Source organism: Mustelus asterias, chromosome 7 (genome assembly GCF_964213995.1).
Source record: "Mustelus asterias chromosome 7, sMusAst1.hap1.1, whole genome shotgun sequence".
NCBI lineage: Eukaryota > Metazoa > Chordata > Chondrichthyes > Carcharhiniformes > Triakidae > Mustelus > Mustelus asterias.
In genome coordinates, this window is record NC_135807.1 from 56,258,641 (window position 1) to 56,283,093 (window position 24,453).

General features: G+C 41.9%; 1 protein-coding gene across 2 annotated transcripts in view; it reads left to right on the top strand.

Moving 5' to 3' along the window:
* rock1 (Rho-associated, coiled-coil containing protein kinase 1) overlaps positions 1-24,453 on the top strand; it is a 147,259-nt gene that overhangs the window by 110,700 nt on the left and 12,106 nt on the right. Inside the window, exons 23-29 of one of the 2 annotated variants that reach the window (XR_013498315.1) lie at positions 6,808-6,973; positions 7,134-7,227; positions 8,130-8,218; positions 8,343-8,531; positions 9,356-9,521; positions 18,157-18,199; positions 22,560-22,630. Coding sequence is in view for 1 of the 2 variants with exons in the window: in XM_078216081.1 (XP_078072207.1) it covers positions 6,808-6,973; positions 7,134-7,227; positions 8,130-8,218; positions 8,343-8,531; positions 9,356-9,521; positions 22,560-22,630 (775 nt within the window). In the remaining variant the exon portion in view is untranslated. The remainder of the gene's footprint in view (positions 1-6,807; positions 6,974-7,133; positions 7,228-8,129; positions 8,219-8,342; positions 8,532-9,355; positions 9,522-18,156; positions 18,200-22,559; positions 22,631-24,453) is intronic. The other variant, XM_078216081.1, reaches the window with a different exon arrangement.

Genomic DNA, 24,453 nt, shown 5'->3' on the forward strand with positions numbered 1-24,453 from the left:
CACTCGCGTACATTAGCCACCTGTCTCTGCTGGTAATAGGTCTTCTTGGTTAAGGCTTCTGTTACCATTTCTAGCTGGGTTATTCGGTACACCTTTTAACTGTTTAATAATTTCTGTTCCGACAGATGTCCATTCTTGCCCGGTATTCCTTTTCAACAAAACATTAAAGAGCACATTTAATATGGCAAAATTTTCTATAAAATTCCAGCAGTACCATAACACTTCCAAAAATGACTCAACTTCCTTAACGTTGGTAGGGATAACTTCTCTAGTTTTTATTTTCATTTCATCAATTACACTCTCCCAGGCTTGCAAATTCTCACACATTTGTTGCAGGAGATGCAATTGCTGAGTAAAATTAAGCCTCCCTTGCGATCTCATAAGAGCTCTGAAAGTCAGGGTTTTTAACAGACGCTCTTAAAACCCATCCTTTGTAGGCCGCTCCATCCTGGTCCAGCTTATAACCAGGCAACAGTTGTTGCTGATCTCATCAATCACTTGCTACACAGTACCCTAACTTGTTATTACATTATACCATTCAGTGCATTTTGTGCCAGCATGTGTGTGACATGAGCAGAGGATGCTATAAATACTCTGGCCGGAATCTTATCACTGTTCATGCCGGCAGAATTTTCCCATCCCACTGTAAGGAGCCAAAATTTGGCTGGCCGCCAAATTCTCCAATTTCTCTGCAACGGATGCGTGGTGTGAACGGCTAGTAAGATTGTGTCCTGTTGTTGAACTTTGAAGTTAGGTCCTTTTAAAGAAAATAATTTAAAATCTAAGTTGCAACCTCTCCCTCTGCACATAAATATTCAGGAATGTGTAGATGTAATAATCAGGAAGAGAAGTCACTTTGTAGAAATAATCCAATTTCCATTGATTACGGGAACTAGTTACAAGAACATTGCTGGAAAATTGTTCCTAAGTGTTTGCGCTGTGTTGTCAAGGAGACTGGTTGACTGCTTTCCTTCCCTGGAGTCCTAACATTCTCTGTGTTGCACAAGCACATAAAAGTTACACAGAGTATTAGAGGGTTGGTAGTGAGTGTGCATAGATAGGTGATGAGTTATTACAGAGATGGGAGTGAGTAATATTCATGCCAACCTCACTGAGAAATAAATCAAGAGAGAAACTCTTAAAAAATCAAGAGGCTTGATATAAAAATCATGATTTTATATGTTTTTAAAATAATATAGAACAACAGTTGGTTCATAAACCTCATTAATGTCTTATTTAATCTCTCGCAGATCAGTTTTTTTTTCAAAAAGCTATTACTATATCCTAAAATGCTTTGAAAAAAATCATTTTAAAAATAATACCTGTTTTCCCTGCATGTGTTCCTCATCATTTTGCACACTTGCCAATAGCATTAAATTGCTAGTAAATGTCAATCTTGTGACGTGAATTCAGTCCTAATAGGAACTGAGGCTTCAGGAACCCCTTGGCCATTGTATCTAGGCTGGATTAAAGCCCGGGTTCAAAGAACAAAGAAAATTACAGCACAGGAACAGGCCCTTCGGCCCTCCAAGCCTGCACCGACCATGCTGCCCGACTTAACTAACGCCCCCGACCCTTCTGGGGACCATATCCCGCTATTCCCATCCTATTCATGTATTTGTCAAGACGCCCCTTAAAAGTCACCACCGTATCCGCTTCCACTACCTCCCCCGGCAATGAGTTCCAGGCACCCACCACCCTTTGCGTAAAAAATCTGCTTCGTACATCTCCTTTAAACCTTGCCCCTCGCACCTTAAAGCTGTGCCCCCTAGTAATTGACTCTTCCACCTTGGGAAAAAGCTTCTGACTATCCACTCTATCCATGCCTCTCATAGTCTTGTGGGCTTCTATCAGGTCGCCCCTCAACCTCCGTCATTCCAGTGAGAACAAATCAAGTTTCTCCAACCTCTCCTCATAGCTAATGCCCTCCATACCAGGCAATATCCTGGTAAATCTTTTCTGTACCCTCTCCAAAGCCTCCACATCCTTCTGGTAGTGTGGCGAACAGAATTGAACGCGATAGAACATAGAAAAGCTACAGCACAAACAGGCCCTTCGGCCCACAAGTTGCGCCGAACATGTCCCTACCGACTAGGCTTACCTATAACCCTCTATCTTATTAACTTCCATGAACTTATCCAAAAGTCTCTTAAAAGACCCTATCGAATCCGCCTCCACCACCACTACCGGCAGCCGATTCCACGCACCCACCACCCTCTGAGTGAAAAACTTACCCCTAACATCTCTGTGCCTACTCCCCAGCACCCTAAACCTGTGACCTCTTGTGGCAACCATTTCAGCCCTGGGTAAAAGCCTCTGAGAATCCACTCTATCAATACCTCTCAACATCTTATACACCTCTGTGGTATTCGCTTTCGGAAGTCCGATCAAAAACTGATGAGACACAGGTTTCTCCGCAAACCTTCTTTATTGCATCGGAGGAGAGATCATTAAACCATGCGCATCAAGCATGGGTTCGTGAGTCTCTGTCTGGCTGACAAAACAGTTTCAGTTATACCCGACGGAGATACATCCACATACTTCTGTTAGCCAATGAGGGCATAGCTGTATTGTTACATTTTGATTAGATTACTTTCAAGAACAAAAGGCGATAGCCATGTAAGGACATGGCTATTAAAGTTTCTGATTAGATTACTTTCAAGAACAAAAGGCCAATTGATAAGGCCCTGCCCTCCGAAGCCAGAACCACAATTACCTATTAGCAGTTTCTTTAACGTGATCATTAGTTTCGGTGAGCCTTGTCGCCCTTGCCTCAGGCCCTTTCCATAACCAGTTTATCCCTCAACTGATTCCTAGTTACGCATCCCAATTTTAACCCTTTCCTCTTCTCAGTCTACCTTATACACATTCTCACCTCTATCAGGTCACCTCTCATCCTTTGCTTCTCCAAGGAGAAAAGACCTAGCTCTCTCAACCTATCCTCATAAGGCATGCCACCTAATCCAGGCAACATCCTTGTAAATCTCCTCTGCACCCTTTCTATGGCTTCCACATCCTTTCTGTAATGAGGCGACCAGAACTGGGCACAGTACTCCAGGTGAGGTCTGACCAGGGTCCTATACAGCTGCAGCATTATCTCCCGATTTCTAAATTCAATTCCTCTATTGATGAAGGCTAGTATTCCATACGCCTTCTTAACCACAGCCTCTACCTGCGACGCTGCTTTGAGTGTCCTATGAACCCGAACGCCAAGATCCTTCTGATCTTCCACACTGCCAAGCGTCTTACCCTTAATATTATATTCTTTCTTCCTATTCGACTTGCCAAAATGAACCACCACACACTTATCTGGGTTGAAGTCCATCTGCCACTTCTCCGCCCAGTCTTGCATCTTATCTATGTCTCATTGCAACTGCTGACATCCCTCTACACTATCCACAACACCACCAACCTTTGTGTCATCAGCAAATTTGCCAACCCACCCTTCCACTTCCTCAGCCAGGTCATTTATAAAAATCGCAAAGAGCAAGGGTCCCAGAACAGATCCCTGGGGCACTCCACTGGAGACCGCCCTCCATGCTGAAAAAGACCCATCTACAACCACTCTTTGCCTTCTGTGGGCAAGCCAGTTCTGAATCCACAAGGCAATGTCCCCTTGTATCCCATGCCCCTTCACTTTCTCAATAAGCCTTGCATGGGGCACCTTATCAAACGCCTTGCTGAAATCCATATAAACTACATCTACCGCTCTTCCCTCATCTATTTGTCTAGTTACATCTTCAAAAAATTCAATTAGGCTCGTAAGGCATGATCTGCCTTGGACAAAGCCGTGCTGGCTATTCCTCTCCAGATGTTCCAAGTGCGGCCTAACTAAGGTTCTATAAAGCTGCAACATGACTTGCCAATTTTTAAACTCAATGCCCCGGCCGATGAAGGCAAGCATGCCGTATGCCTTCTTGACTACTTTCTTTACTTGCATTGCTACTTTCAGTGACCTGTGTACCTGTACACCCAGATCCCTTTGCCTATCAATACTCTTAAGGGTTCTGCCATTCACTGTATATTTCCTATCTGTATTAGACCTTCCAAAATGCATTACCTCGCATTTGTCAGGATTAAACTCCATCTGCCATCTCTCCGCCCAAGTCTCCAACCGATCTACATCCTGCTCTATCCTCTGATGGTCCTCATCGCTGTCTGCAAATCCACCAACTTTTGTGTCATCCGCAAACTTACTAATCAAACCAGTTACATTTTCCTCCAAATCATTCATATATATTACAAACAGCAAGGGTCCCAGCACTGATCCCAGAGGAACGCCACTCGTCACAGCCCTCCATTCAGAAACGCACCCTTCCACTGCTGCCCTCTGTCATCTTTGACTGAGCCAATTTTGTATCCAAAGGCAGACATCCAATGCTTAACCCATTGCACAAACCAGTTCTCCACCTTTTGCACTTAAGAAATTTGCTGCCTGAGCAGATTTAAATCCCTAAAACTGCATCTAAAATAGGTAAGGTGGAATATTCCATGATCTGTGAATCTCATTTATTTCTCTGTCTTGATGCAATACAGGGCCCTATTTTACCATTTTGATTCTAAGTGCTGGGTGGACTTGAAACTGGGAGTGTTTCAGATCCGACTTTTAGACCCGTTCTGAGGCGTCCCCATATGCACTCTGCCTGCAAAAATATCAGCGAGTCTGAATTGCGTTGCACAAGCCTGTGGGCGGGGCTTAACGTGCCCGAAACCCTGCAGCTCTGATCGGCACCCTCCAACTGCGCATGCACAGAAAAAAAATGATAGAATGCTGCTTCCCTGCCACATCCCTCCCGGGCCAGATAATGCCTCCCCCTGGCCCCCACAGACATTGCCCCACCCCCACAACATTACTGACTCCCTTATCCCCCCCACCTCGCCGCCACCCAGACTGATCACGGCGCCTCCCTCCCCCAACCGATCTCAGGCAGCAGGCAGAGTGGCAGGGGACCCCCCCTTCCCCTCCACCGATCTCAAGCAGAATGGCAGCAGACCCCCCTTCCCTTCCACTAAACTCAGGCAGAGTGGCAGCAGACCCCTTTTCCCTCCACTAATCTCAGGCAGAGTGGCAGCAGACACCCCCCCCCCCCCCCCCCCCCCAACCTACCTCCTCACTAACTGGATCGACCAAATCGGATTTCTATGGAGCATGTCTGTTTCGTGCCGATTCTGGATGGGCGAACGCGGTGGTAAAGGGGAAAGTGCCAGTAAAGTTGGGCGTGCAGCCCATTAAGTCAATTTAAATGCATGCAACGCAATGGTAAAATCAGACTCAGACTCTTTATAGTAAGTGCAACTGGATTAACCAGGCCACACATTGGTTAGCATGTCTGGAGTGTTTGAGAGCTGGTGAGTTGTACAGAAAGTAATAAAAAGCTGGTGATGAGTCATTTGGAGTACTGGAGGGATGCAAGTGAGTTATTCTGACTTATTCTGGGGTGGCACGATAGCACAGTGGTTAGCACTGCTGCTTCACATTGCCAAGGACCTGGGTTCAATTCCTGCTCCTCCTTAACAGTTTCTTCAGTTCTTTTACCTCCTTAACAGTTACTACATTTCTAAGTTTTCTCGGTTTTGATGAAAGGTCACAACCTGAAATGTTGGGCTAGATTTTTCCTGTGTCAGGATGACTCTGGAGCCTGCTGGAGCGAGCCCTCTGGGGCAGCTGAGACCTGATTCCAGGATTTCCAACTCCATTCCCAGTGTTTCCGATATTCAGGAGTGCCTTTTCACGGTGCAGGCTGGTTGTGCATCTGCATCCTATACTGAAAATCTGGTTGGCTCCATTGCAGGGATAGACATGTCCTATTTCTCCGCAATTTTCATGGAGTCAGCCAGCCAGCTATTCAATAAACCATAGAACCCCTACAGTGCAGAAGGAGGCCCTTCAGTCCATCCAGTCTACACTGACTTTCTGCCCATAACCCCACACATTGAGCATGGTTAATCCATCTAACCTGCACATCTTTGGACTGGGAGGAAACAGGTGCACCTGGAGAAAAGTCACTCAGGCACAAGGGAGAACATACAAACTCCACACAGTCACCGGAGGCCAGGATCGAGCCCGGGTCTCTGGTACTGTGAGGCCGCAGTGCCATCGTGCTGCCAGTGAGTCATGGTTCATGGCTCCCAAGGTGTCGTCAGCCATAGTATGCATGAAAGGTAAGTACAGAAGGTCCTCTTCATATCTCCATGCCAAGCTAAGCCTTCCCCCAAATAACCCATATGAGCTTTCATGATACCATACCCTCCCCAAACATGTAAACCCCAATTAATCTTTGAAAGATAGTGAGCATTTTCTAAAAAATGCACTTCACCTAACTTTTCCCTCCTTTAATACCCATCATTATGATTTCAAGTTCTAGAAAGTCAGTGGTATGATCCAAGGGCAATACAGTTGCCTAAAGGTCCAATATGGCAGGTGATGTGCACACTTATTCTTTATTGCCAGTGTGCCACTTGGCTAGAGCTGCTTAGTAGGATTCTCGGACAAGTGCTGGAAATTGGTGTTGATCCCCTCTGATTTTGCAAATGCGTGAATCCTTTCCCAAACTGCTTTTTGAATTAATGCAGCATGTGCAAACCTTAAAAAAAATGCTAGAGGCTGCGCAAAAGGTAAATTGAATATTTTTCACTTTTTGAGGCACTGGCACTTGAACTGCAGCCAGCCATTGCTTGCATCCACCCTCCCTTCCTCGATCTCATTTAATTTCTAGGGCCTAATGCTTTACTGCATTTTTTTTACTGCACTGTATATTTATAAGACTGGCATTATGTATGTATGTTAATTTTTCTGTCTTCCACCAGGGAATCATTATGTTCACAAATGGATCTAGTTATAACTAAAGCAGATTCTGAGCAGCTCGCTCGAGCTATTGCAGAGGATCAATGTTATGAACTTGATCAGGAACTGAAGAAAGTAACAGCACGTCATAAGCAGGAACAAAATGAGAAAGACAACACAATTACCTTAGTAAGCTTGGATATTTTACACATACCAACTCTTATAATGTGTAAACTATTGCATATATTAGCAGGAGTAAAGTTCCAGTCTGTTATATCTTCATGCCTTTAGTGATATTTAGCATTATTATTTCTTTTATAAACTTGTGCAAATGTTTATTTATGTTTAGCTAGAGGAATCAAATAGAACCCTGACCAAAGATGTAGAAAATTTATCAAAGGAAAAAGCAGAGCTTGATGAAAAACTGAAGACTGTGGGAGAAGGTATGGAACATATCCGATCTTATAAATCTTTTAAAATTGACTTTTACTTCTGCCAATTATTGCCAATAATTCTGCCAATTATACAGCTCATTAAAATTAATCTGTAAAAATGTAGTTTAAGAATACTGTAGCAGCCTAGACTATGGTAGAGGCACCATGGACTGCAGATTGAAAAGTTTTCACTTTTGATGGTTTTCTGGTGCCCTTGGTGGAAGGTTTGTGAGTATATCTGTAGGGAAGGTGAAAACGTGGGGTCAGCTGTATTATTTATGATTGTCCATAGACTTGTCAACTCAAACATCAATTAAGTATATCTCTCTCCACAGATACTGCCAGATCTGCTGAATTTTTCCAGCATTTTCTTATTTTATGTTATAAATGATATTGACTCAGATGAGTTGCCATAATGTTTGTAAAATTGAATTCTATCCAGATAAATACTTTGGATAAAGCAAAAGCTTTTTAAAAAATTGGTCTTGGATATATGTAACACTGGCAAGGCTGGCATTTATTGTCCATCCCTAATTGAATCATTGCAGTCCATGTGGCATTGATGCACCCACAGTCCGTTAGGGAGAGTTCCAGGATTTTGTCCCAGAGACAGTGAGCGATGGCGTAGTGTGTGACTTGGGAGCGAACTTGCAGGTGGTGGTTGTCATGTGCCTGCTGCCCTTGTCCTTGTAGGTGATAGAGATTGTGGATTTGGAAGGTGCTGTTGAAGGAGCCTTGGTGAGTTGTTGCAGTTCATCTTATAGATAGTAGACACCGGTGCCATTGTGCGCAAGTGGTGGATGGAATTAATATTTACGGTGAAGAATGGGATGCCGGTCAAAATAATGTTGTTCAAGTAAATGTATCACACAGATCAACCATAAAGTACTCTCACTCGAAATTTCTTTCAGAGGCACAGAAGAAGAGGGAGGAAGACTTAAACAACATAAAAACTAATTATGAAAAGATAATTAACCAGGAACGTACACTGAAAACACAGGTAGATGTTTTAAAATGCTTTCCAAACTATAAATAGCCACATTCTACTGCAGTTTTCCAATAGTTTCTGCTAGTTTTGTCTTATGGATACATTTTCATGAATGTTTTATGTTTGCATCAATTAGGCAGTTAATAAACTTGCTGAGATTATGAACCGCAAAGATATAAAAGTGGATCGAAAGAAAGCAAATACAGCAGATGTCCGAAAAAAAGAAAAGGAGAACAAAAAATTGCAACTGGAATTGAGCCAAGAGAGGGAGAAATACAGTCATGTGGTTGTGAAATATCAGAAGGACCTAAATGAAATGCAAGCAGTAAGGAAATCTTACATGGATGTACTATTGTTATTTTTATATGAATGCATAATCTACAAAAAATTCAATGGTGCACTCTTCTGTCAAATTTTTTATTGTAAATTCATACAGCGACATTGTAATCAGACACTGCTCCAGCGTCGGCACAATAATGTCTCTATTTGGGAGGGAATTTAGTGACAACTTGACAAGTTTGTGTAGACAGCTTCTATTAGAAGTATAGATAGACATCCAAATTTTATAAAGAATAGATGCGAAATGCATGACTTCAAAATGGGGACTAAATTTTGTCTGTATACCCTGGTCAAGTATTCTTGAATATGAGATATAAATCATGTATCAGGAAATATTGATATCCTGCAGTTTCAACTGCACTGCAGCAAACTCAACATCAAACCAGAAAGAGTGGGAATATGGTCCAAGGCTGCCACAATGTGGCCAGAAAGTGTTGTGGGTTGCTCAGGTAATTGCCTGATTTGAAAAGATCAGAACTGTGCTAAACAGAACTTAAATGGCCTTTTCATTGCATTGAATATTAGTATGCTAAATGCTATCTGCATTTCCATACATTTCAGAAAATAAACAGTGTCATCATGTAAATTTTTATGATCACAGGCCTGAGATTGTAATTTATACATTCCTGTTGTCAATTTTTGTTAAGTCAAGCAACAGGCAAAAAACGTTGCAGGTATATCTTTGCAGTATGGCAATGAAATGTTCTATAAAAGTAGTTTTAACTGTAAGTGGCCTTGACAACTTTCTATTATTACCTTGAAATATTACATTTTTTCTCTTATTTTGACAATTTTATTTGAAAATTACAGCAATTGGCAGAGGAATCTAACCTTCGTACAGAGCTCCAAATGCAGCTTGATAGTAAGGACAGTGATCTTGAACAACTTCGTTCTAAGCTGCAAGACCTCCAGCTCCGTATGGATAACACAAGTGTGGCCAGTTTACAGAGTGAAGATTCTGATGGAAATGTACCTGGTAAGATTGACTTAATCTTAACAGTTTACTTTGGACAAAGCATTTTGGGTCTACATATTCAAGGAATTAATTTAATTTTAAATCATTTTCAGCAATTGAACAATAGTTTCTATCCATCCTGTTATTTGTTAGTATGAGTAAAAACAGATTAATTTTAAAAAATCAGCACCAGAATATAAATCAAAAGTTTTACTTGTTAGTTTTACTCTAAACTTGTAAACATTATTCATCCCACTCTGAAGGTTAGGTTATTTTATTCAAGCTGCCCTTGATCAAATAGGTAGACTGGCCGAGTTAGAGGGTCAGAGTGATACAGTGGATTAGAACGCTTTCATTTCTGGGATCATAATTTCAGTTCAGCCTAGAAAAAAATGCTTGTAGTTTTAAAGTCCAAAATAAAGTTAATTTGGAAAACTGACCGAATCAGACAGTGACAAAGAAAACAGGACAGCAAAAGTATAGAAATTCTGCACACATGACTGTGGCACCCGACTTGTTATTGCCTGCCAATTTGAAAAGCACCCATTAATTCCTACTCTTTGTTTCCTCTCTGCCAACCAGTTTTCTATCCATCTCAATATGCTTTGCCCAATCCCATCCGCTTTAATCTTGCGCGATAATCTCTTGTACCGGACTTTGTCAAATGCTTTCTGAAAGTCCAAATATACCACATCGACTGGTTCCTCCTTGTCAACTCTACTAGTTGCATCTTCAAAGAATTCCAACAGATTAGTCAAGCATGATTTCCCCATCATAAATCCATGTTGACTCTGTCTGATCCTGCCACTGCTTTCTAAATGCTCTGCGATAAAGACCTTCATAATGGATTCGAGAATTTTCTCCACGACCGATGTTAAGCTTACTGGTCTATAATTCCCTGTTTTCTCTCTCCCTCCCTTTTTGAATATTGGAGTGACATTAGCTACCTTCCAATCTGCAGGGAGTGTTCCAGAGTCTATAGAATCCTGGATGATGACCACCACTGCATCCACTATTTCTAGAGGCACTTCCTTAAATACTCTGGGATGTAGATTTTCAGGCCCTGGGATTTATCCGCCTTCAATTTTCCCAGAACCATTTCTCAACTAATATTGATCTCCCTCAGTTCTTCCCTCTCACTAAACCTTGCATTCTCCAACATAGCAGAGGTGCTTAATGAATACTTTACCTCGGTATTCATGGTGGAAAAAGACCTGGGTGGTTGTACTACAGGATTGCGGCGGAATGAAAAGATTGAGTTTGTGGACATTAAGAAAGAGGATGTGTTGGAAATTTTGAATAGCATCAGGATAGATAAGTCGCCGGGACCGGATGGGATGTACCCCAGGTTACTGTGGGAGGCGAGGGAAGAGATTGCAGAGCCTCTGGCGATGATCTTTGCGTCGTCGATGGAGACGGGAGAGGCTCCGGAGGATTGGAGGATTGCGGATGTGGTTCCTATATTCAAGAAAGGGAATAGGGATAGCCCAGGAAATTACCGACCGGTGAGTCTAACCTCAGTGGTTGGTAAGTTGATGGAGAAGATCCTGAGGGACAGGATTTATGAACATTTAGAGAGGTTTAATATGCTCAAAGGTAGTCAGCACGGCTTTGTCAAAGGCAAATTGTGCCTTACGAGCCTGGTGGAGTTCTTTGAAAATGTGACTAAACACATTGACGACGGAAAAGCGGTAGATATGGTTTACATGGACTTCAGCAAGGCGTTCGATAAGGTCCCCCATGCAAGACTTCTCGAGAAAGTGAGAGGGCATGGGATCCAAGGGGCTGTTGCCTTGTGGATCCAGAACTGGCTTGCCTGCAGAAGGCAGAGAGTGGTTGTAGATGGGTCTTCTTCTGAATTGAGGTTGGTCACCAGTGGAGTGCCCCAGGGATCTGTTCTGGGACCCTTGCTGTTTGTCATTTTGATAAATGAACTGGATGAGGAAGTGGAGGGATAGGTTGCCAAGTTTGCCGATGACATGAAGGTTGGTGGTGTTGTGGATGGTTTGGAGGAATGTCAGAAGCTGCAGAGTGACATAGATAGGATGCAAAACTGGGTGGAGAAGTGGCAGATGGACTTCAACCCGGATAAATGTATAGTGGTCCATTTTGGCAGGTCAAATGGAATGAAGGAGTATAATATCATGGGTAAGACTCTTAGCAGTGTAGAGGATCAGAAGGACCTTGGGGTCCGGGTCCATAGGACTCTTAAATCGGCCTCGCAGGTGGAGGAGGTGGTTAAGAAGGCGTATGGTGTGCTGGCCTTCATCAATCGAGGGATTGAGTTTAGGAGTCGGGGGATAATGATGCAGCTTTATAAGACCCTTGTCAGACCCCACCTGGAGTACTGTGCCCAGTTCTGGTCGCCTCATTACGGAAAGGATGTGGAAGCCATAGAAAGGGTGCAGAGGAGGTTTACAAGGATGTTGCCTGGATTGGGTGGCGTGCCTTATGAGGATAGGTTGAGGGAGCTCGGTCTTTTCTCCTTGGAGAGACGAAGGATGAGAGGTGACCTGATAGAGGTTTACAAGATGTTGAGAGGTATAGATCGGGTGGATTCTCAGAGGCTTTTTCCAGGGCTGAAATGGTTGCTACGAGAGGACACAGGTTTAAGGTGCTGGGGAGTAGGTACAGAGGAGATGTCAGGGGTAAGTTTTTCAGTCAGAGGGTGGTGTGCGAGTGGAATCGGCTGCCGTCAGTGGTGGTGGAGGCAAACTCGATAGGGTCTTTTAAGAGACTTCTGGATGAGTACATGGGACTTAATAGGATTGAGGGTTATAGGTAAGTCTATTTATAAGCCTAGGTAGGTAGGGACACGACCGACGCAACCTGTGGGCCAAAGGGCCTGTTTGTGCTGTAGTTTTTCTTTGTTCTATGATGAAGTACATTTCTGAGTTTCAGACAAATGCTTTGGCAAAATAGGAGCGTTAGTCTGTGGCAGACTGCTATATCTGACCTAATGAATATTCAACACTAACTATGCATTCAAAAGTGAAAAATGTTTGGTTCTACAACAATATCACTACTAACTATCATCCCTAATGATATGCATTTAAGAATGCTGAAGGAAATAAGGTGGAAATTGAGGAAGTGTGAGCGATAGGGTGAGATTCTCCCATCTAGTCCTTGCCCACCCTGCTCCAAGTCTGAATGGATAATTTGGCATTTCAGCCAAAACTCCATTCACTTTCAATGGCATAGAGAATCCCAGCCATGAATGAGGATGGAGATTTTCGGCTATAATGTTCCAATCCTCCTTAAATAGGGATTGCTATAAGATGGAGAATTGCAAATGCTACTAAGTTTAAGGGTAAATGACGAATACAGGCCAGCCAAGTTAGCCTCGGTAATGGGAAATGATAATCCAGGACAAAATTAATCGGCACTTGAACAAGTGTCAATTAATTAGCGAAAGCCAGCAGAGATTTGTGAAAGGCAATTGTGTTTAACAAATTTGATTGAGATTTTTGCTGAGAGTAATGTGGTAAATGTGATCTATATGCTCTTCCAAAAGGTTTGACAAAGTGTCACCTGATAGGCTTGTGAACAAAGTTGAAATCTGTGCAACAAAAGGGACAGTGACAACATTGATATGTAGTTGGCTGAGTGATAGGGAACAGAGTAGTGGTGAATGTTTTTCAGACTGGAGAAAGGTACAGAGTGTGGTTTTCCAGAGGTTGGTACTAGGATCACTGCTTTTCTTGGTTAATATTAAAGAGTGGCTAAAAAGGCTTATGGGATCCTGAACTATATAAATAGAGACAAAAGGTCAGATTTTCATGTGCCAATTCAGACTTGGGAAATCTGCATCTGCCTCCTCACCTGATTTCTGCCACATTTTTTTCTCGGAGAGACAAGGGTGGGGTTTGCGACTCCCAATTGTGTCGGACCAGAGAGCTTCCAGGGTGTGGAAGCCTGGTTGTTTGAAGCTTCGCCTCAGTTCTCAGGGACATTAGTGTAGCTTTCCGCATCATTCATATGCTCCCTCATCCAACCTATGCTCCCTCATGCCCCAAGCTCCCTCCATGCCTTTATATCCCCGTGCTCCTTTTATGTCCCTCGAGTATCCTGCATAGCCACTCACCTGTATCTACTATGAACAAATCTTAGAAGTCATGGAAAGTCTTCGTAATGGATGTGAAGAAAAATGAAACCTTTAATAATCTAATAGAGCTGTCTCCCAAACATATTAAGAAGTTTAACAACACCAGGTTAAAGTCCAACAGGTTTATTTGGTAGCAAAAGCCACACAAGCTTTCGGAGCTCCAAGCCCCTTCTTCAGGTGAGTGGGAATTCTGTTCACAAACAGGGCATATAAAGACAGAGACTCAATTTACATGAATAATGGTTGGAATGCGAATACTTACAACTAATCAAGTCTTTAAGAAACAAAACAATGTGAGTGGAGAGAGCATCAAGACAGGCTAAAATTCTTGATGCTCTCTCCACTCACATTGTTTTGTTTCTTAAAGACTTGATTAGTTGTAAGTATCCGCATTCCAACTATTATTCATGTAAATTGAGTCTCTGTCTTTATATGCCCTGTTTGTGAACAGAATTCCCACTCACCTGAAGAAGGGGCTTGGAGCTCCGAAAGCTTGTGTGGCTTTTGCTACCAAATAAACCTGTTGGACTTTAACCTGGTGTTGTTAAACTTCTTACTGTGTTTACCTCAGTCCAACGCCGGCATCTCCACATCATCCCAAACATATAGCCATTCATCCTGGAAAAACATATTCCAGATTCATTGGGAAAAAAAGTGTTAAATCCTCTCAAGTGGTTATTAGTTGTAAACCAAAAATACTCTGTTCAGAAACCACATGAAGGACAAACAATGTTTTAGTAACCTCTTGAAACTGTCAGTGAAACTGTGTGCACACACCCTGCTGAACTAAGTGGTTCATTAGCTTTTGAAACTCATCCGTGCATTCATAACAGGCTCAGCTATCAAAACAAGCCATTACAGCTCCAAACAGTGGAGCTTGTTGAAACTGAAAAATCTGTTAGCTCAGTTATGCTACAGGAGCAGCAAGCTAATTATTTTCTACTTTCAAGCACTTTGAACATTTAAATCACCTCAGATCATACACTAGAGTTCACAAACACTTTTTTGTAGCTTGAATGCATAATTTTACAATCCTGTTTAGGACCACGATGAAAACTATGTTATTAACTGACAGAACTATGTAACAAGATTACACATTTTTAAATGAAAATAAACTTCATTACATGTAAGGAGAATTAAATAAAACAAGGACCATTAACATAATACCATAGTTTATAACGACTCACGCTATGAACTCAATTCTGTTTTTTTACCTCCCTCGAAGAATTCTCTTATTCATTACAACAACCTTGAAGGTTCATTCACTTCTTTAGGGACCAACCCACAAAGTATGTAATTGTCCACAGGAATTCACTTTAATTCTCCCCAGTGTTCTCAGCTATTCTCTGAGGTAATATCTTTTGGAGATCCTTCCATTCGCTTTATGGCTAACTGACCCTCCAACTTTTATGTAATGTCTCAGCTCCTTGTTCTGAATGCTGGCAGATACCAAACAGCCTTCTCGCAACTTCCAAGTTAAATCTGCTAACTGATTTCTGTCACAAAGCTCTCTGAGAGCCACTGTAGGTTTTTTTCCTCTCGCTGTCAGCTAGGCAAATCTTGCAGCTGCTTTTACCTTCACAACATCCACACTGAGCTTGTGTCCTGCTCGCATTCTGCAGGATGGACAATATTTTCTCTGCTTAAATTGAAGGCCTTGACTACCAATCATCATCTGTTGACTCTCTCCATCCAGTGAGATGTAGTCAACACAAAACTGCAATTACCTGCTTTCTGAGCAAACACCCAGGTAACTTTAAAAAAAAGAAGCTCTCACCGCCATAACCTATCTCTGTGACAACAGGGCATGCTTTGGGTAGGTCTCAAACAGAAATCTAAAACAAATGATTTTACCATCAACACAACTCCTTGATTCTGCAACTCAAATGCAAAATCCATATTTCTCATAGATGTAATTGTCCCCTCTTCAGACTCTCTGGCTCCACTAGGAGATCCAGAGATGGGTCACTAATTTTTTTCATTATCAATTCTGACTTTGTAAGATAATCACAGGTTACTTTTTAACTGTAGTGAAAACAGGATTTTTTGAGTTCCATTTACGGGAGTGGGTCCTGGGTGGGATTGTGGTCGGTGTGGACTCGATGGACCGAATGGCCTCCTTTGGCACTGTAGGGATTCTATGATACTTCAGAGTTATGCTAAAAAAGACATTTTGTCAAAACTTTTCATCTTGCACTCATCAGGACAAATGCAAGAATGCCAATGTCAAGGAAAACGACAACTTTATGCTGTCTGAAAAGAAAGTGCTGATTGATTGGGGCTGGCCTCTGATTGCAAGAGACATTGCCATGGAGAGTAAATCAGTTAATAGTGACTTGACAGTTAGCTGTCAAGCATTGTTTGAAAATTAAAACCAGGCACCTTGACTCTGTTGGTCAAGGCATTGTTGCCCTGGGGAATAAACCTGTGAATGGCTATCACTTATTTTGTTCAGCTGAAACAGGTGCAATATGTGTGAATGTTCTTCCTGTTTACAAAGCACAGGGCCCTGTGTATCAGTATATGTGAATTTCAGTCCTTACAAATGCGCCAGACTGCAAGCCCAACTAACAATCTTAAAATGGTTGTCAGTGTAATTTTTAGCACACTGAGAACTATATATAGCAAATGTTGTCCAGTCGCGGAATCACATCTAACGTTGGACACTGGGTTTTGAGTTTTGTAAGCATGGGCTAGTTGGATATGGTCTACACCTTGCGCCTTGTGAACAGCAGAAGGGGCATGCTGTTTGGTATGCTCAATCAGTCAATGGGACCTACAACTTACATACCTAGCATTACACTAGCATAAATTCATCTGCCACATTACTTTGCAGGCAGAAAGAACATGTACATACATTGCATCTGTTTCGGTTAAACAAAATAAGTGGTAGCCATTTGCTGGTCCATTTTAGGGCAATGCCGAGACAAGCTATCTGGTTTAAAGTTTCAAACAATGCTTGGAAGTTAACTGTCAATCACCATGAACTGGTGCATTCTGCACAGCAACGCCTCTACCAATCAATTTCCATTTGCCAACCAATCAGTAATCTCTTCCCATACCATATAAATTTCTTGTTTCCCCAGATATTGATATTCTTGCAATTGTCCTGATGAGTGCAAGATGAAAAGCTTCAATAAAATATAATTTTTCATCTTTACTCAAGCCCTGTATTACCAATCAGATGCCCCCGCTTTTCTACAGCTAAATCTTTAATTTCTAAAACTATGTTATATTCTAAAACAAACAAATTATGAGCTAGGTATTTGCAACAATAGGAGCACTTTTTCTAATAGGACAAGTACTTTAATATATCACAACATTTGCACAATGTTGGTCAATATAATGGTCAACTTGCCGTTCCAGCACAGAGCACCATGATCGATCACTATAGTAAATCCACATCTCATTTATAAGACATCATCTAATAATAACATTTGAAGTTGTTAAAAGATTTAATTCTTGCCTGTCAGAATGTTCCTAATTCCTCAGCAGGCTTCCCCCAAGGTTCCCAAACTCTCTTACCTAGCAGTTTTCCAGCGGCTTCCAAATCCCATCCAGCCCGATGAAAATACTGTGGGGCATAAATATAAATGTCCCCTAGGCCTGTCAGTGGTTACCTCTTCCTGCTTATAGGAAGATTGTGTGGGGCTCTTTTAGAGAACAAAGTTCAGTGAGGCCCTGTGGCATTGGTGTTTCTGATTCCCACATCCATTCCTGACTTTTTTGGGGGTTGAAAATCCAGCCCAGAGAATATAAAAGAAGAGTTGTGAAAGAAACTTTATTAAACACTCGTTTGGTTTAACTTTGAGCACTGTGTCTAATTCTGGGCCCTGCACTTTAGAAATTCTTTAGAGAGAGTACAGAAAAAATATAAGGAGAGGTCCCAGGGACGAGAGACTATTGGAGAGGCTGGACTGTTTTCTTGTTGAGTGGAGGTTTGATCGAAGTGTTCAAAATCACGAGGGATCTGAACACCTAGATGCAGAGCACACGGATTTAAGTATTGCCAAATGAACCAAAGTTAACATGAGGAAAATATTTTTTACACAGCAACTGCTTAGAATCTCAAATGCACTGCCCCAGAATATAGTGGAGGCAATTTCAATGATGGCTTCCAAAAGGGACTTGGATAGGCAACTGAAGAGAAGCAACTTGCAGGGAAAGGGCAAGGGAGTGGAACTGGCTAAATTGCTCTGGTAGAGAGCCAATATAGACTCAAAAAGGCTGAATGGTCTCCTCCTGTGCTCTGTAACCATCCTATGAATCTGTACAGCACATCTCCAAAAAAGAAATTAAAATTGTTGCATTCCAATTTTGTTTATGTCTGCTGGAAAGTAATCTTGCAATGACTGGTGCTTGAATTCAAATCCAGATTTTGTCACTGACACCTATCCACTTGGGTACTGACCTGCGAACATTTTTAATGAACAAATAGTTCACTCATTAAAATTCCATTTACTTTAAAGACAGATTATGGCAGAGTAATTTTTAAAAATCATGTTCCAGATAAACCTTTTTATAGAAATGCCTTTTATTCTTTGTGCCTAGTTGGGTGTTCCTCTTGCAACACATGTCTTATCTATCTTTTCCAGTGAGTAATTGAAAGCCTTGTTCTATTGCACTTTCTGCATGCTGGCTGACATTTGATGTCTGACTCCATTTGTATCTGATTAAGTCGCTTTGTGATATTTAAGGGACAGCATTCCTTTTTATCCATCTACACAATTTTTATTGAAGAATTACAGAATTATCCTTGACAATGTTTGAACATTTAATTTAACAGGAATTCACAGATACAACAAGGAGCAGTCATTAAAAGCTTTAATTTGGCATAATTTTTAATTGACCATTCAAGTTTACAGAAGTGTTGGCGGAGTTTCAGAGAAAGTTAATGTCCACTAAACACATAGTCAATTTTAAAATAATGCATCAATCTTTTGAATACTTGTACTTGTTTGAAAAGACTGGAGCGTCATGTTTTAATATATATATATGATTAAAATCATTTCTCTACTTTTTATATGGAGCATAATAAAATAAAATTCGGAACATTTTATAAATTTTCCATAGAGTTGTAATTCCCATGTTTTTCACTGATGCAAAATTGCCACACTAGTTTTCAGAGTTTATTTTTACAAGGGATACTGTCTTTTAAACCATTAAAGTGTCAAATTTTAATAGCATTATTGTACAAAATATTGAATGCAGCTTAGCATGGTCTTTTTTTAAACAACAATGGTTGCTTTACCCTTGTGCTCCTGAATTGCCTGTAATTTTCCTATTTCAATATGTTTTTTATAATGTTGCAATGTTCTGAAAATCACAGAACTATGTTTTCTATGAATCGCTGAGTCTACGTTTCAGAAAAAGAATTACAAATTTGGGTATTATGGTTAAGTGTACTGAATAATGATGATCTTTTTCTCATATCCATGCTGCCCCTTAGTGACACCATCTAAAAATGGGGCCAGAACTTCCATGGAGTGGCAATCACAGTCAGATTGTCATTCTGCTCCTATTTACCTACACTAAAATGCAGCTGCACCTTTCTCACCCAACCGTTGAACTTGGTCCAGGTGAGAATAGTGTAGTGCAGCCAGGTTCCCGAGGTCTTCAATCAAGTGTAGAAGAGTCAGAGGAAAGGATGCCATGCCCCTTTTTTCATGGCACTAGCTGCCACAAAGCATGTCAGTTTCAAAGTTGCAGCTGCTTTTAAAAGCAAGGGAGAAGCTAATTGTGTAAGAGGGCAAGATGGAGGGTTGAGGGGGGATGTTGGTGGTCAGTCAGTTGAGGAGGGGTACAAGTTGCCATTGGGAAAGAGGGGGTTGGGTTGTTAACAAGGGTACCGGGTGGTCAGTCAGGAAGTTAGGAGTGTAGTTGGTGGGAGGGGGGTGGTGGTTGTCAGGGAATCAAGAAGGGTAGTTGGGTGTATGAGGGCTATTCAAGGGGGGTTGGGGAGTAAAGTGGGGATGGGAGGTAGTCAGAGAGTCCAGTGGGAATGGCTGGGGGGAGGGGGGGGGTTGGGGGTGGTCATTACAAAAGCCGCCAACAGTTAGAAAGTGGTTTTAATTCTTCTTTAACTATTCTGTTAAAACAATTAGAACTATCCAAAGTCTCCAAATTAAATCGGATTATTGGATGGTACCCAGTGGAGGGTAATTTCCTGTCGGAAGTTTGAACTTCCTGGGCACTTTCTGTGCAATCATTATGTGGGGAGTTTTGAGGGAGGTCCCTCACCACTAATTTCAGCCTACACCCTGCCACTATGTTTTTTAAACCACTGTCCCTTAGCATACTAGTGACCTTCAACTGAGCTTCTGATCTCTTACTATCTCCATGAAAATGATTGTTTGCTTCCACCCATGCCCCAGATTATCTACTGCTGACACCCTCATCTGTGCTTTAGTCTAAACTATTCCAATGCTGTCTTGGCTGGCCTCTCATTTTGCACTCTCAATAAGCTCATCCAAAACTCTGTTGCCTATATGTGTAAGTATCACTTTCCCACCCAACCCACACCTGCTCCCACCAGCCTAAAAATTGAGGCTGAGTGGGGTAAGGCCCCTAAATAGCCATTATATGGTCACAGTTTTTTTTTTTAACTGGTCGGTGCAACATCGTGGGCCGAAGGGCCTGTTCTGCGCTGTAATGTTCTATGTTCTATGTTCTATGTTCTATTTAAGGGCCTTAACAGGTGAATGGATGGATTATCTGTCTAAACTCGAAATTAGATCTGGGTTTGGGTGGACGGGTTCCTGGGGGAATCCCATCCATTCAATTTTACACTCCCGCCTGCCTCAGAACCCGCTTTCGGTGGAGTGTAAAATTATGCCTTAAGAAGTCTGCAGTTCTCCAACTCTGCCCTCTTGAAATCTTTTGACTGGGATTCCACTTATTTACCGTTGAAGGTACTGATTTGAATTTTTTTTAAAGAATCCTTTTTAAAAATTTATTTAAGGGATGTGGGCATCGCTGGCTAGGCTAACATTTATTGCCCATCTCTAGTTGCCCTTCAGAATGTGGTGGTGAGTCCTTTGGTAGTTGTGTGTATCTTGTTAGCTTTTTTTATCATGGCTATTGTGCTTACTATTGATTGTAATAGCATATATTTTCACTAACTTTCAACATATAGTAAGTTAAATAGAGGAGTTATTTGACTGATTTGCAGCGTTTTAACATGTAGATTAATTAGTTTTGATGGTCTCATTTACCATAGAGTCATTGAAAACTACATATCAAGGGAAAAGATTGAGATTTGTTTAATTTGGGCAAGAAAAGTAAATGCACGTAGATCATATGTCTGCAATTTTCCAATTTCAATTCATCATATATAATAAATGTCAAGTTAAAATAAATTGTTTACATTATAGCGATAGTGTCCACCCTTCTCCCTATTCCCACAAGTTACTTCAATTGTTTCTTTCTAATCATTTTATTTGTGAATGAATAAACATATTCAACTTGTGATGTAATAATGAATAACAGATGCTATGTTGCAAAGATAAGATTGTGGTTCTTGCACACCTGTTTAGTTAATATTTGTGTGGTGTTATTTGTTGGGAATGTATTTGAATGGGTGAGGCCGAGCTGCAGGCCCATATACCCAAGTGCTTCCAATTGAAGCCTGTACATTAATTGTGCCAAGTGACAAATATCCTATTGGTTCTTTTTCTAAGAATGTGTTGTCGCAAGTATCAATTTGTGCCAATCTTGAGATACAATGACTTGCTTCAAGAAGTGAAAGCTGGGTGATCCTGGAAGTGTTATAGATTCTTTGTCTCACTGGTAAGCACAGTGACGGCTTTGACAGCTTCTAATTCCTCAGTCAAGAAAACCTAGAGGTAGGGAAGGACCAAAATATTGAATGGAATTGAGGCAATTGCTGCTCTACCATTCCACGGCATATCCTTCCTCTCACAGATCCCAAAAAGAGACCAGTAACACCTTGAAATACCAATAGCTCTTGACCTTGTCTGTCAAAGAAAAACCTTGTACCATCCTGCAGTTGCAACATGGGTACATGTCTTCATGTGACAAAACTGTGAACCTTCTAGAGATTGTTGCTGCAACCTGCTTTAGGACATGATCTAAAAAAAGGCATTATTAAGATACGTAATCTGCCCTAGGAGTCAATTCCATGACTAGAAGCTGACATTTTATCAGGATCCAATATTACTGGTAGGGGCCAAATAATGCTCAGTAAACACCATTGAAAACTGAACTCATTAAACTGGCTATTGCAGTGTAAATTGCTCACATGCACATTTCCTGCATTCACAACATAATCCTCAATTTAATCAGATGACATGGAACATACATAAACCCTCTTTGGCCTTCCATGTTGGGTTCATTGGGAAATGTTGAAAGTGTCTCATTCTATTACAGGTGGAGATTAGGAACTCTACAACAGATTTTTAAAAAGAAAAAAATACAATTATAAAGCCCTTTACATAACCGCCACCATCTCAAAGTGCTTCACAGAAGTGAAATACTTTTGCAGTGTAGTCACAATTCTAATGCATAAAATGTGACAGCCAATTTGCACACAGCAAGCTCCCACAAACAGCACTGTGATAGTGACCAGATAATCAGACCAGATTTTTGGAGGATGAACCCAGAAATACACACCACCCTGCATTTACCCTTACAATGCCATTTAACCATGTTAAATGTATGCAGTGGAATTTTGATCCCAAAGTACCGGACTCCAGTTTTCATTATTTTTAGTAAAGTTTAAAAAGTTTGCTATGCATCTTTGTATTGTCTGTTAAGCTTAATGGTTTAAGAAGGAGAGAAAGAGATGCAAGTGGCAGCCTGATGGTGGAATTTATGTTATTTCTGTAATGTAACTCTATATGACTAGGCCTACAGTGATAGTGTTGCTTTCACAAGCAGAATTATTGTCAAAGATGTTTTCATTCACTACAATTTCAATGTATTTTTGAAATCAGAAACCAGGATGGAGGGCTGGTTATCGATACCAAACAGGGCAAACATCAAGAGATATGGATGGAAAAAACAGGTATGAAATGGTTGTTTTAAAAAAAATTAAGTTTTCAATCATGTATACCGCACTGTTAAACTGTATATCAAACCTGTACAAAATCTCCCTTTCTGATAGAATGTTATTTTTAATCCAGATCTCGTGAACGAATACACACAGATAAGTTATGGTATAATATCAACAGCTGATTTAAAATACAAATAGGTTAATAAATGTACAAGTTTTAATTCTGAAAAAGTAACATTTCTTAATAACAGTAGACAGCATCACACATTTAAAAGCAGAATTAAGAACATTAGGATAGGACTATGTTGCTGGTGCTAAGCAACAATTCTGACCAGATGTGGAATTACCTTCAACACGCACATGCTTGTGTCATGCTCAGTGTACGCCCTAGCTCAAGACTGTTGCCAGGTTAGGTAGTCTGTCACTCTGAGGCTGATAGAGTGCTGATGGAACCACATGTGTTGCTGGCCACACTAGCTCTGACCTCTCTTGTCTGTCAGTAACAATCAAAATAGAAACATGCCAGCTGAAACTGGATGCCATCTCCTTGACGACACAGTGCTGTACAGGTGACCACAAGTTTCTGGAGCCAGAGAGTAGCTTCCGATTTCTCATGTCGGGCTGAGTTGAGGGTGTTTCTCCCATCGGGAGATTTCAGTGGGGCCGGATTAACGGAATCCCCACTGGGCATCCAGTCCTAAGCTCCTCTCCCAGCGCCAGATTTCTGGTGCCAAGCTGGAAATAGGCTCGGAGCTGTATTACACATTCAGGGACTCATTGAAATGTTATTAGTGGGCCCGGGACTGAAATCTCCGGGCCCGCTAGCCTCTCCCACCCCATGAGGAGTATTTCATGTCAGCGGGGTTTACAGTGGCTCCCCACTTTCGGGGCCTGGGCATTGGTGCATTGGCAATGCCAGCCTGGGCCCCCTGGCACTGCCCAAAGGGCAAAGTGCCAATGCCCAGGGGCACCTTGTCACTATCCAATGGGCATGGGGCGAGGCATATGGGGATGGGGGCGGGGCCTAGGAGGCGACCAGTGGGGGTGGGGGTTCCCGCTGCCACTCTGCATTTGGGATCGGTGGGGGAAGGAGGGAGGCCAGCAATCAGGGCGGGCTGTTGGGGGGGGAGGGGGGGGCAGAGTCAGCCTGCTGGGGGGTTCGGGGGTGGGCCCAGGAATGGTCGGGGGGCCAGCAATCGGGCCATGGAGTGGCGGAGAGCCAGTGTTGCGGGGGTCACGGAGCTGGCCAGCAAATCGAGCTGCCCAGCAATCAGGAGGCCATCAGTGTGGGGACTCTGCACATGCGTCGATCTTGGCACTGACAGTTCAACGCATGCACAGTGGCTCGTTCAGCACGCTGATTTCAGCCTCTCCAGTGGGAATAGGCCCCACCCCCTGAAATTTAATGATATTCATGGTGGTGGCCTCAGCAGTGCAGTGGGAGATTCTTCTCTGAACTTCCACTGAAAAAAACAGACTGAATTACTCTAGTTTTCACGCGAATTCGACACTTAGAATTTTTGGGGAGAATTCCAGCCTATGCTTGTTGATTGGTAATTGAGTTTTGGGGTAACGGTCACTGTCCTGTGTACTGTAACCTTCAGAGATTGGCTTTAAATTGCCGTGCCAATCGAGACAAGGAGCCACTGGCAGAATCTTTGAAATCTTGATATGAACCCCAGTTGAGAACTCCTGGACTACAGTGAGTCTTTTCCTCTCCTGTGAAGAAACTCCTGACCTCTATTTGTTTTCAGGCTCTTACTCTTATCCCTTCACCCTCACCTCAAAAGGAACTCACTGTGTAAGGTATACACATATATCTAGTTCATGCAATT